An 11,841-nucleotide genomic window follows, 5' to 3' on the forward strand; every position below is an offset into this window, starting at 1 on the left:
CTCCGGGAGCTTCAAGCTCAGACAAAGAGGCGGCGGCTAGCACGGCCGACGAGAGGATTAATGACGGGATATGAGGCAAAGGGTGGGTGGTACAGAGGCGGAGGCTAACGAGACTAGGGGAAGAGGCTTGTGCTTGTGGGAGGGAGAGAAGGCCAAGAGGTGATGATTGTAGGCACGATGATGGAGATGATGGAAGGCGACCAGGGTGGTACAAGAAGGGGAGCCTTTCAAGCAACAGGGCACAGCAATGCAGGACGCACGCCCAATGCACAGGACAATCCTTACTCTTGACTGGAGTGATTGGCAACTGGACCTAAACCTTTGGGGGAAAGGGGGGTTGGTAACGTAAAAGCTCTACTAAATAAAGTGGGCACCTTATTGGAAGTCTTACACTAAGGGTGGTCTAACTTTTATGTCAGGTCCTTGTGGTGCGTAGTAATTGAGGGGCTCCACTCCAGATGAACATCCAGGAGTCAACAGCACGAGGGCCAGTCAAAATGCTCAAATTGCCTCCGACGACGGCGATTGGCGGAAGATTGCAAGATTTGGGGGGCAAGGAGGGGGACTGAGGGTGAGCGATGACGATCTCTCGCTGACGATGCCCTGTCTCTGCGACACGATTTTTGATTCGATCGACGTATGTAAGGTGAGGCAGCTTGCAAGAGTGGTGCGTCGTTGGGGTGCGGCATGCGCATGCAGGCTTGTCAATAAATAAATTCAAATCAAATTGACCCTCGTTGGATTTGATTTGGATACAGACGACTCGATTTGAATTTGATTTGAATTGATTTGGGCACATTTGGATTTATTTGTATTTATTTGGATATCTCAATGGCCCCACTCTTCTCCCACGATGAGATGCACCGCGCTGCTCCGACAATATCTGCTTGCAGCCGTCTTCTCGGAGGCGTGACCATCTGCCCTGCAAGACTGAATATCCGTTCTGGCTCAGAAGACATCGCGGGAACTGAAAACAGGTCAATTGCCATTCGTGACAAGCGCGGATACTGCCGTCGTCGGAGAAGCCAGTATTGAATCGGATTATCCACCGAGCAATCGCCAGGGTCGGAAGTGGACAACCACTCGGCGTACTCATCTCGTGTAGGTGGTGCCGAGGGCGCACGCCGAGTGTTGAGCTTCCTGACTGACGCCATAAAATCATCCAGGTCTGTTGTTTTTCTCGCAGCAGTCGGCTGTTCCGGTATCGTATCCTGCTCGACGGGCAATTTTCGATACTCTTCCCACAGCTCCCGTACCGCAGCCTTTCCTCTCTCTAACCAATCAGGACGATCGGCCCATTGGGACTCGACGGTGGGCCAACGGAAAGCAGGATGGAGGACAAGGGCGGCCAGATAAACCGGGCTATCTTCAGTGAGGGTGTAGTACTTATCCAATTTCATCCAGCCGAGGTTACATCCAATCCGTAGGTAGGGCTCTTCATCGTGTTCGTGTTGTAGCTTTGAGTCTTCCAAATGCTGCAGAAGCCACTCCATAGTTAGTAGAACTTCCCAGATCGCCCCATATTTCCCTATAACCTGTGAGCAGGAGTGTAAATATATGCTAGAGTCGGCTTACCATACCATCTTCGGGTCTCCCCTCTAGACGCTTCGTGGCTATTTTTAGCGGCTTCAGTATGGCCAGATACTCTGCAATCACTGCCCAATCCTCACTCGACATCTTATCGTCAACAATTGCAGGCTTCTTCCGGCTCCTCTTCGGCATCAGCCTTGTCCCACCCCCAGTCCTCGTGGCAACGTACTGGTCCCACTCCGTGACCTCCGCCTGGACCAGGGAATCAAGAGGATTCCGAAGATGATAGCCTCGCTCCATCATCGCCTCGGACGAGTTCCAGCGGGTTGCGTTATCCATGACCACATCGTAGGTTGGTCTATCTTCTAGACCTAAAGCTGTGTTCTCAATACTCTGGAGCTTGTGCAGCTTATCGATGCGCTGACCAGATCGCTGCACCCAATGAACAATGTTATGCAGCTTGCCAACGGGTCCTTTCGCCCTCCACAGCCTCATTTCGTCTTGGAGTTCCTTGTTGGCTTGGCAGTCCTCTTCAAAGGCGTCGGCATCTGTCCCAAACAGGATGGATCGGGCGACGAGATTAATGATATGCCCGCAGCACCGAAGCCGGCGGTGCTGCTTATTGAAGCCAAGCTCAGTAGCGAGCTCGTCAAGACATGTGTCGTTGCTTTCTGCGTTGTCTGTGACAAAATATCCGACGCGATCTTCGAAGCCATAGTCGTGGATGATTTCACTAACTCGACCTGCAAGGTTTTCACCACTATGACGGCCCTCGATCTGCGGCAAGCCGAGCAGAAACGTGCGAAACTTCCCTTCGTCGTCAACAAAGTGTACGGTGAGCCCGAGTAGAGACGTGAACTTGCGGGACGTCCACACGTCAAAGGAGACATTAACGCGGCTAAGTGAGCGGCCGAGAAGCTCAGTTACAACGCCTTTGTGACGATTGAAAGTCCGTACAATCCACTCGCGCATTGTGTTATGGGTCGGGAGACTTCCTGACTCAATAATGGCGCCGTTTGCGTATTCCATAAGCTCCCGGAAATAAGGGCTTTCAAGCTTGTGAAATGGGACGTTGTCGCAGGCCACCCAGCGAATAAGCAACCGCTGAAAGTGCAGAGGGTCGAAGGAGGCCATCAAGGCGTTCATTACAGCTTGATCCTTCCCTTGGCGAGCGTCCAGGCCAACCATGTCGAAGAGAGTGCGCTGTTTCTTCCTCCGGGGTGACATTTCGCCGCCTCTATTGATGCGGTGGACATCTTCCATGTGGCTGTTGGCTTGGCTCGTAGACGCAGCATCGTACATGTGGGTGATGCCAGCCTTTGTCTGGTGACACCAGGGTTCAAAGCCACTACACTCCACTACACATCTGAGGATATGGAATTGATGTGGATGATGACTAAGATCACGACGGTGGTATGGATGGATATGTATCCATTATGGATGTGAATCCACAATGTGGAAAGGATTTCCACATAACGAGCAAGGGAATAAATCTGTTGCATAACTCAGCCCCTGACATATCGCCATCATTCCCTCGAAGATTCTGCCAGTATCTGATCCAACTGCCCGATCAATCCTGCACGTAGCCAACTGCGTAAAGTCTGGCACAGGCCGATAGTTGAAGCATCTAGCCGATTCCTAAGCCTCATAACCATCTGCCCGGCCACTGAAAATAACCTCTCACACTCTGCTGACATAGGGGCCACAGTCAGTAAATCCAGGGCCATCCTACTCAATTTGGGGTACCTGAGCCGCCTAGTGTGCCAGTACTCGTATGGATCAGTAACGAGGGCGTCAGAATCGTCGATATTGCGTTGCCACTGATCGTACTCATCGAGATCCAACCCACTATACGGTGACGAAGGAGATGTCCCGGGAGACTCGTCAACAGCCTGATTCTGAAGAGTTAGCCCTCGTTTGCTATTACGCCAGGCTGTAAATTTATTCCTCGAGGATTTAAGACGTTTACTTGCAGGTAAATCAGAGTCTTGATCCTCAGAAAATAGGCTCTTGTATTCGCATTCCCACAGATCCTGAATAATTGCCTTGGCTTTGACAATCCACGTGCACCGCTTAGCATCATCGCCCCACAGATCGTCGAATAATGCCCAGCGGTAAGCAGGATGGAGAGCCGCCGCGCCGTAAATCACAGGGCTATCGTTGAGGTATTGATAATACTCATCCAGCTTTATCCAGCCTAGGTTAATATTAACGGCGAGATGCCCGGAGTCAGGGAGGCCAACGGCTATCTTTTTGGCGGATTCGAGGGACTCGAGAAGATATTCGTACGCGTGAAGAAGATCCCAGCTTGTACCTTCAAGCCGTGTCTTGGTTAGCCATGCGGCCCATGCCAATTTACAGACTAATTCAATCCAGCCAGGGCTTACCGGATAATGGAGGCTCAACCTCATCTTCTTGAGCTTGCTTTTGGTGTTTCCCCTGTCCATCACCCTCCAAGGCTTTGACTACTACCATCCAGGACCACCTAATGGATAACCCCACCTAATGGATAACCAAATTTTTGCTCCTCCCATACAAAATCCAAATTTTCAGTTGCACCGTATTCAGCCAGGAATGAAGGTACTTGCAAACTAAGACCTGTACTATATTGCTTTTTTCGTATAATTTTCATATCGGCTTAAATTTTCCCCATTCCGCCTCGTGGCCTGGTTCTCTAGCCCTTTGAATTTTTTTGCATTTCACCTCATGTACCCTAGGCGACTCCATCCACTCAAGCCGAGTTTTCACCTAATTTACTCGACGGAACTCCCTCCGCAATGGTTCGTCGTAATTATACCGAAGACGACGTAGCTGAGGCCATATTAGATACCACTGATAGAGGCCTCTCACAGAATGAGGCGGCTCAGAAACGTGGAGTGCCTCAGTCGACCCTTTCTGGACGACTTTCCGGTCAAGCGAGCAGGAATGAACGTATCCAGGCCCAACAGCGTATTTCCAAGAGCCAGGAGAAGACCCTCGTTCGTTGGGTGCTGCGACAAGAGTCTCTGGGCTATGCTCCCTCGCACAGCCAGCTCCGCGCCTGTGTCGAGGCCATCCTCAAACAACAAGGCGATAACAAGCCTCTGGGCAAGCACTGGACCACGAGGTTCGTCAAACGTCACCTACAACTATCTACCAAGCTGGGAAAACGTCAGGAAGCCGCCAGATTTGACGGATTTACACCAAAAGCGGTCAATTGGTACTTTGATATTCGGGAGACCGAGTACGGCTGGATCAAGCCTGAGAACACAGTTAATGTTGACGAGGGTGGCATAATGGCGGGTTTCGGTACGTTGTCTACAAGTCCCCAACGGGTTTGTATAGGCCATAGCTAATTGGCTGCCAACCAGGCTTGGATAGCCTCGTAATCGGGAGCTCTGACCCGAAGAAGAAGGCGATGTTGAAGGGCTCCCAGTCGCGCAAGTGGACCTCATTTATCGAGGCCGTCACCGCAACTGGCCGCGCTTTAAAACCCGGGATTATCTTTAAAGGAAAGGAGCTACAGAAACAGTGGTTTCTGGACGAGTTCAAATTGATAGCCGACTGGCACTACATCACATCGCCCAACGGCTGGACCGACAACCACATAGCTCTCGAGTGGCTGAAAGACGTCTATCTACCTCAAACAGAGCCTCGTGATGCATCAGATGCGAGACTTATTATCCTTGACGGTCACGGAAGCCATGCAAAGGTGAGTCTTTTGGGTGTTTTTGCCGCACAATATCGGCTATAGGGTCGTTGACGAGCAGCCAGGATGAGTAGATGGCGACGTGCTTTCTGAACAATGTCTACTGCTGTTACCTCCCCGCGCACTGCTCCCATGGTTTGCAACCGCTGGATAATGGAGTTTTTAATGTCATCAAAGGTGCGTATCGGAAAGAACTCCAAAAGCTGGCTAGTTTGATCGATTCTGCGCCGGTTGACAAAGTCAACTTTATTCGGGCATATACGAAAGCCAGAGAGGCGGGCATGAGGAAGGAGATTATCTTATCCGGCTGGAGACTTACTGGAAATTGGCCAATAAATCGTCGCAAAGCTCTAACACACCCGGAAATTCAACCGGACAAAGAAAAGGTGCCGGAACAGTTCAAGACGCCGAGCCCTCCTCAGTTGCACTCAGATGATACGCCGAAAACGAGCCGCCAGGTGAGAGATTTGGCCAAACACCGAAGTCGTCCAACCAGGCAGAAGTACAGTAAGATCGCGAAGGGGCTGGAAGCTTTAGAGATGAAGGTGGCCGTTCAGAATGCGCGGATTACTGGGCTGGAGGAGCAGGTGTCCCAGCTGCGGCGAGGGAAGAAAAGAAAGGCGGTACCGAACCCGAACCGACGATTCATGGCTCTGGCGGAGGCTCTGGCGGCTGGAGAAGCTCTTCCTGACTCAAAAGAGGCAGAAATAGAGGTGGATGTGGACGAGGAGGTCGAGTCGGTGATCGAGGTGGGTGTCAGGTCAGAGGACGAAAGTGACGACTTTATGGTCGTAACAAAGCACTGCCAGCGCACACGGAGCGGTCGGGAGGTCAAAAAACCACGCAGAGAGTAAAAATTGATCAATTTTCTAGAGTCTCTCTCCAAGGCTTCGCTTTTTAATTGACGACCTGGTGTTTTGTGCACGCATCAAAATTTGGATTTTGTGTGGGCGGAGCGAAATTTTGGTTATCCATTAGGTGGGGTTATCCATTAGGTGGTCCTGGATGGTAGCTGAAAGTCTAGTAGGATATCGCGGAGCGCCTGGAGCACACGCCAGTCGCTGCTTGAAATCCGGTTCTCTTCCTTCAAAAAGAACGGCATCCTGGCACCCTTCCTAACGGAGCCACTTTTCGTAAGGTTCGCTTTGTTCCACTCACTCAACGCTCGTTGGATAAAAGGGTCGTAAAACGGCTGCAAAACAAGATCCCGGTCGATCATGGCCAGCTGTGAAAGCCAACGGGTAGCGTTATCTAATACAACGCCAACAGGGCCATGATTTTGGATCGCTGGATCGTCGGATAGTTGGGATTCGACCTGCTGGACTTTTTTAAGGATGTCGGTCCAGATATCGGATCTGTTAACCTCCTGCAAATCCAGTTAAAATAAGCCCGAAAAGAGGAGAGTTAGGAAACAAAATGTAGTAAAAATAAGAACAAGATCGGCTTACCACGGCGAAGTTATGCCATTTACCCACTGGGCCCTTTTTGCGCCATTGCTCATGTTCCCTCGCCGCCGTAAATTGGCCATCGTAGATCTGTTGCTCGAACGCGTCCGGATCTTGGCCAAATAGCATGTGTTTCACCACTCTATTGACAACGTGGCCAATGCAGCGAACCCAGCGCTTTTTCCAGTCGAATCCTAGCTCACGGCCCAGCTCTTCCATCGTTGTTTTGTTATTCGAGGCGTTGTCCAGCGTAAAGTAGCCCAGCTTATCCCCAATGTCGAACTCCCGGACGATGTCGAGTATCTGCTCAGCGATGTTCTCGCCTGTGTGGCGGTCTAGTAGCTCCGGAAGGCCGAGAGCGCACTTCTGGGGCCTGTTGTCGAGATTCCTGAATATACAAGTAACGCCGTAAAGAGCATGCCTGTTCCCGGATCGCCATCCGTCAAACTGCATATGGATCTGGCCTGGGCTCTTTCGAAGCGTCTCTCGTACAGCCAATTTATTCGCGTTGAACTCTCTTTCGGCGATCGCGCGCACTGTTACATCGGATATGTGAGCCTCCGTAATGGAAACAGAGGGGTTGAGATATTCGAAGATTGCTCGCAGGTCAGGGTCCTTCGCGGTGGTGAACGATCGATTTGTGTTGACGATCCAGTTGACGACCATCTGTTGAAACGTGGCTTTATTAAACCGCTTGATCAGTAGGTTCGTTATTTCTTGATCGCGGGGGACCTCTGGATTCAATCGCAGTAGCGTAGCCATTGAGCGGGCGGGTGTTGCAACTGTAGATTTCAGGGCCTACCTTTTACCTGAAGGATCGACTATGCCGTTGTGATCCTTGAACAAGTGACTCTCAGCGTTCTGCAGGCCCTTGTAGTTGTAATTCTTCGGCCTCGGATCCTTCCGTTTGATACACAGACAACAGACCCAGCGGCGTTCCTTCGTTGCGATATTCTGAATGTCGTATCCAAACCGGTAGACCCATTGACGCGTTTGGCCATCTCTTTCGGACAAAGTCCATCCTTTGAACAAGCGAAATAGCCGTTGTTCGTCTTCTTCTGTTCGTTCTGGGATCGCCGCAGTCGATTTCCCTTGCGGAGAGCGCTCGAGAGTAGGTGGCCGAGAATCGGGCTGATAGTCGGCCATCGTGACCCGATATTTGCATCTGAAGATTTGACGCCAGCCAGACCAAAAAGGCCACCATGTGGCGAAAATGAGCCAAGGTAGGCAGACGCAGTGGCTTTATCAGACAATTAAAGTCCACATAGTCGAAGATATAGTAGCATCAGCGAATTGATGAGAATTATCTGAGGGACGCGTCCTCCATGCACTAATGCACGGGATCGTGCAGCTCTTTATTCTGCCAGCCAGGCAGCTGCGGTCGCGAGCAGCATCACGGGAACAGCTGAACAGCATTCCAGGTGCTTGAGGGGACAGGCATGCGTTGTCTTAGACCTGGCATATTAGTTAGCATATACCATGCAGTACCCACCTGCCGGTAATACCCACCTGCCGGTAAGCAAAAAAAATATTTCCCCATACAAAATGCAATTTTTCAACCATATGTGGAAAATTCACCAAAAATAAAACCCGTGAAATTAGTTTCGAATTTCGTTTTAGAATCAAGTAAATTTTAATATTTCCGCGGTATTTTGACCTCACGCCCTGCGCGTGTGCGTACCACAGCTAATTCTTCCCCCTCCGAATTTGAACTCTCATCTTCTTCCATCCCTCCCACCTCGATCACATCCTCAACAGCATCCGCTTCTTCAATTGCTTCGTTTGCCCCGGAAATAGTCTCACCAGCCACTAGAGCCTCCGCCAATGTCATGAATCTTTTGTTGGGATTCGGTATCGCCTTCCTCTTCTTGCCTCTGCTCAACCGGCTAACTTCCTCCTCCAGACTGGCTATTCTGGTGCTTAGAGAGGCGATCTTTGACTCTTGAGCTTCAAACCCTCTCGATATCACAGAATAGCGCCTTCTTGTTGACGGACTCTTGTTCTTCCCCAGATCTCGGATGTGGCGGCTGGTCTTTGGCGTATTATCAGAGTCGACTTGCCCGTCTCGGTGGCTGTCCGACCCGGGCGTCGTTTCTTTCTTGTCCGGCTGGATCTCAGGATGTATGAGCGCTTTCCGCCGTGAAATCGGCCAGTTCCCAGTCACCCTCCAGCCTGAGAGGATATTTTTCTTCGTCATACCCACTTCCCTGGCCTTGGCATAGGCCTTGATGAAGTTGACCTTGTCCACCGGCGCAGAATCGGTCAGGCTGGTCAGTTTTTGGAGCTCTTTGCGATAGGCAGCCTTGGATGCATTGAATGGGCCATTGTCAAGTGGCTGTAGGCCGTGGGAGCAATGAGCAGGCAGGTAACAGCAATATACGTTGTTCAAAAAGCACGTAGCCATCCACTCATCCTGAATTCTCAGTCAGCGCCGTCAGAGGGATTTCTGATCTAGAACAGGTAGATACTCACAGATACATGGCTCCTATGGCCATCTAATATGATGAGCCTTGCATCAGACTCATCCGCCGGTTGCGTTTGAGGCAGATAGACCTCCTTTAGCCACTCGACTGCGATATGGTTGTCCGTCCAGCCATTGTCGGACGTGATATAATACCAGTCGGCGACCCCCCGGAGCTCGTCGATAAACCACTGTTGCTGGAGCTCTTTACCTTTGAAGATAATCCCCGGCTTGAGAAGACGGCCATCTGCGGTGACGGCTTCCATAAAGGTAGTCCAAGTGCGGGACTGCGAGCCCTTGAGGAAGGCCTTCCTCCGAGGGTCGCTACTGCCAATGACCAAGGAATCCAAGCCTATTTTTTCAGTGGATTAGAGAGTTTCGTAGCAAAAATAATCAATGCTCACCAAATCCAGCCATGATCCCGCCCTCGTCAACATTAACCGTGTTCTCCGGTTTGATCCAGCCATATTCGCTCTCGCGGATATCAAAGTACCAATTGACGGCCATTGGGGTGAAGGAATTGAACCTTGCAGCTTCCTGACGTTTCCCCACCTTCGTCTTGATATTGGGATGGCGTTTAATGAATCTGGCTAGCCAGTGCACACCGATAGGCCTTTCCCGGCCCTGCTGTCTCAAGAGGGCAGCGACGGTGGCGCGGACTTGACTGTGGGAAGGAGCGTAGCCCAAGGCCTCTTGTCGAAGTATCCAGGTGACCAACCTGGACTCCTCCGACTTGGATAGCAGCTGGGCAGGCTGAGTGACCTCTGATTTTGACGGTAGGCCTCTTAATCGGTCAGAAAGAGTGGTTTGAGGGACGCCATTCTTCTGGGCAGCCTGGTTCTGGGAGAGGCCATTATCGGTGACATCCAGTACGGCCTGGATAACATCCTCCTCCGTATAAGATAATCGAGGCATGTTTAAGGCGATTGAGGAAAGGTGGGAAAGAGAAAATTCTGGATGAAGCTTTGGGGAGGCTGGGTGATAAGGGAGGCATTTTGAGACATTTTACATTAGTGCCGTGCGACCATGCCGCATGCGTCATTAACTAGACAATGCTGGAATATTAAATTCCATACAATTCTTAATGCAGCAGACATTTTCTCATGAAAAAATCTTTCCTTTTGATAAAGTACTGTGTAAGTGAAATTGGGCATTTTGTATGGGGAAATATTTTTTTTGCTTACCGGCAGGTGGGTATTACCGGCAGGTGGGTACTGCATGGTACTTCAGACTCAACCTATTAACTAGGGGTTCTGTGGTATTTGTAAACCTCCCTAAGATTATGGAATATCCACTGCATTCCACAATTTCCATATGTGGCCCGGCTCGCATGGAGTGGTAGTAAATCCACAAGAGGGTCTGATGGAATGGAGTGTATTTGATATGGATCCATATGTGAATCCATATGTGGATTTTCGTGGAGTGGCTTTGAACCCTGCTGCTACGTTCTGTTGGTCCCCCTGCTCGTCGGTTGGCGAAGACATCGTTGGTGATTGGCGGGTCTGCGTGTGATTTCTCATACGACAGGCAGCCAGGAACAGCATTCCCTGTTGATCGGCTAAAGAGTTCGAAATTGACTTTCGCGCCCACTGAACGGAGTCACCATGAGATTTCGAAAAGACTTAATCAATAGCTTTTGGTTGAGTAGATAAGCAAAGAGCCCCAGCAGCCAGGCTCAAAAGGCTCCCATTCCAGGCTAAAATCTTCTTCTGTTCAATTTACCTCACCCAGTTTCATGATGTGTTACTTCGACCAGGTTGTCTGGGCATGCGGCAATTGGAAGTGGGGTAGGTTTCGTCAACAATGCAACAAAGAGTACCGCATTGGAGAGACCTGCGGATTGAAGCTCGTGTATGAGCGGCAGGACGAAGCAAAAAAAAATGCAAAGTATGCGATCAAGTGACGAAGAAGGAAAATCGGATTGAAAGGACGACCGAAAGAATGGCTTGAACTTCCTTGTCGGTCAATGGTTAGCTCAACGCACGGCGCAGCCGTTGGTAATGGCTATTTTCCCAAGTCCATGGAGAGGAGGAGAGCGAAGAACTGTAACGGACCCAGGGGCAAGGCTGGAGAGGCCGATGGTATGTCTTGTTGAGCGAATAGGGCGCTGTTATACTTTCGATTAGTGGTGAGAAATGTACCTTGCATCGCTCACGATTCATATGGCCTTTGGATTGCTGCTAAGTTGTGCTTCAACAAGTACCAAGTTAGTGGTTGATTTGATTTTGGGCGGAAAGGCAGCATCGGATGGACCCAAATGGGCACTTAGCCTATAGACGGTGCGGGCAGCGATTAGGTTCGCCATGGACACGAAGAGACTTGATGCAAACCAGGTTGGATGACTTACTAACTGATAAAACAATATTGCGGGAGTGGAAGATGATGTGTTGTTCTTGAAAGGTCTAAGTTACATGTGTCTGAGAGGAGCACAGCTCCTTCCATAGTATCTACATCCCAGTCCTACGGTCTCAACACTAACCAACAGCATTTAGCGGCCAAACCTGGCGATACTAACACCAAACAGCCTCAAGCTGGCAGACCATGCTTCAGCTGCTGAAGATAGGATGCTGAACACTTGGAGAAATTGGCCTTGAAGCAGGCCTATCACGTAGAGTCAAGCAAGGCGAGACCAACCAGCGGATGAGGAAGAATGCAGGGCTTCTGGGAGACGCGAGCAGAAAAGCTTAGAACTGTAAATAGCCCAGTGGTCTTGGCCC

At 50.5% G+C, this 11,841-nt stretch overlaps 4 protein-coding genes across 4 annotated transcripts; 1 reads left to right on the forward strand and 3 right to left on the reverse strand.

Annotated features, from left to right (window-relative positions):
- Window positions 1-815: 815 nt before the first annotated feature.
- On the reverse strand, window positions 816-3,977 carry MRS44_018853 (uncharacterized protein; the record flags this gene model as incomplete). Its single annotated transcript, XM_065615357.1, has 3 exons — window positions 816-1,528; window positions 1,581-2,878; window positions 3,277-3,977. The coding sequence occupies 3 exons, from the start codon at window positions 3,975-3,977 to the stop codon at window positions 816-818; spliced, it is 2,712 nt and encodes a 903-aa protein (XP_065471429.1).
- Window positions 3,978-4,307: 330 nt separating this feature from the next.
- MRS44_018854 (uncharacterized protein) lies at window positions 4,308-6,072 on the forward strand (the record flags this gene model as incomplete). The annotated part of the gene is made up of 3 exons (XM_065615358.1): window positions 4,308-4,818; window positions 4,881-5,221; window positions 5,422-6,072. 3 exons carry the CDS (start codon window positions 4,308-4,310, stop codon window positions 6,070-6,072), a joined length of 1,503 nt encoding a protein of 500 aa, XP_065471430.1.
- A 137-nt stretch (window positions 6,073-6,209) lies between these two features.
- Window positions 6,210-7,809, reverse strand: MRS44_018855 (uncharacterized protein; the record flags this gene model as incomplete). Its single annotated transcript, XM_065615359.1, has 3 exons — window positions 6,210-6,584; window positions 6,667-7,397; window positions 7,473-7,809. 3 exons carry the CDS (start codon window positions 7,807-7,809, stop codon window positions 6,210-6,212), a joined length of 1,443 nt encoding a protein of 480 aa, XP_065471431.1.
- Window positions 7,810-8,296: 487 nt separating this feature from the next.
- On the reverse strand, window positions 8,297-10,039 carry MRS44_018856 (uncharacterized protein; the record flags this gene model as incomplete). The annotated part of the gene is made up of 3 exons (XM_065615360.1): window positions 8,297-8,998; window positions 9,136-9,476; window positions 9,529-10,039. 3 exons carry the CDS (start codon window positions 10,037-10,039, stop codon window positions 8,297-8,299), a joined length of 1,554 nt encoding a protein of 517 aa, XP_065471432.1.
- Between the last annotated feature and the right edge of the window lie 1,802 nt (window positions 10,040-11,841).

The sequence above is a fragment of the Fusarium solani genome, assembly GCF_023522795.1.
Source record: "Fusarium solani strain SB1 chromosome Unknown bctg00000017, whole genome shotgun sequence".
NCBI classification, from domain to species: domain Eukaryota; kingdom Fungi; phylum Ascomycota; class Sordariomycetes; order Hypocreales; family Nectriaceae; genus Fusarium; species Fusarium solani.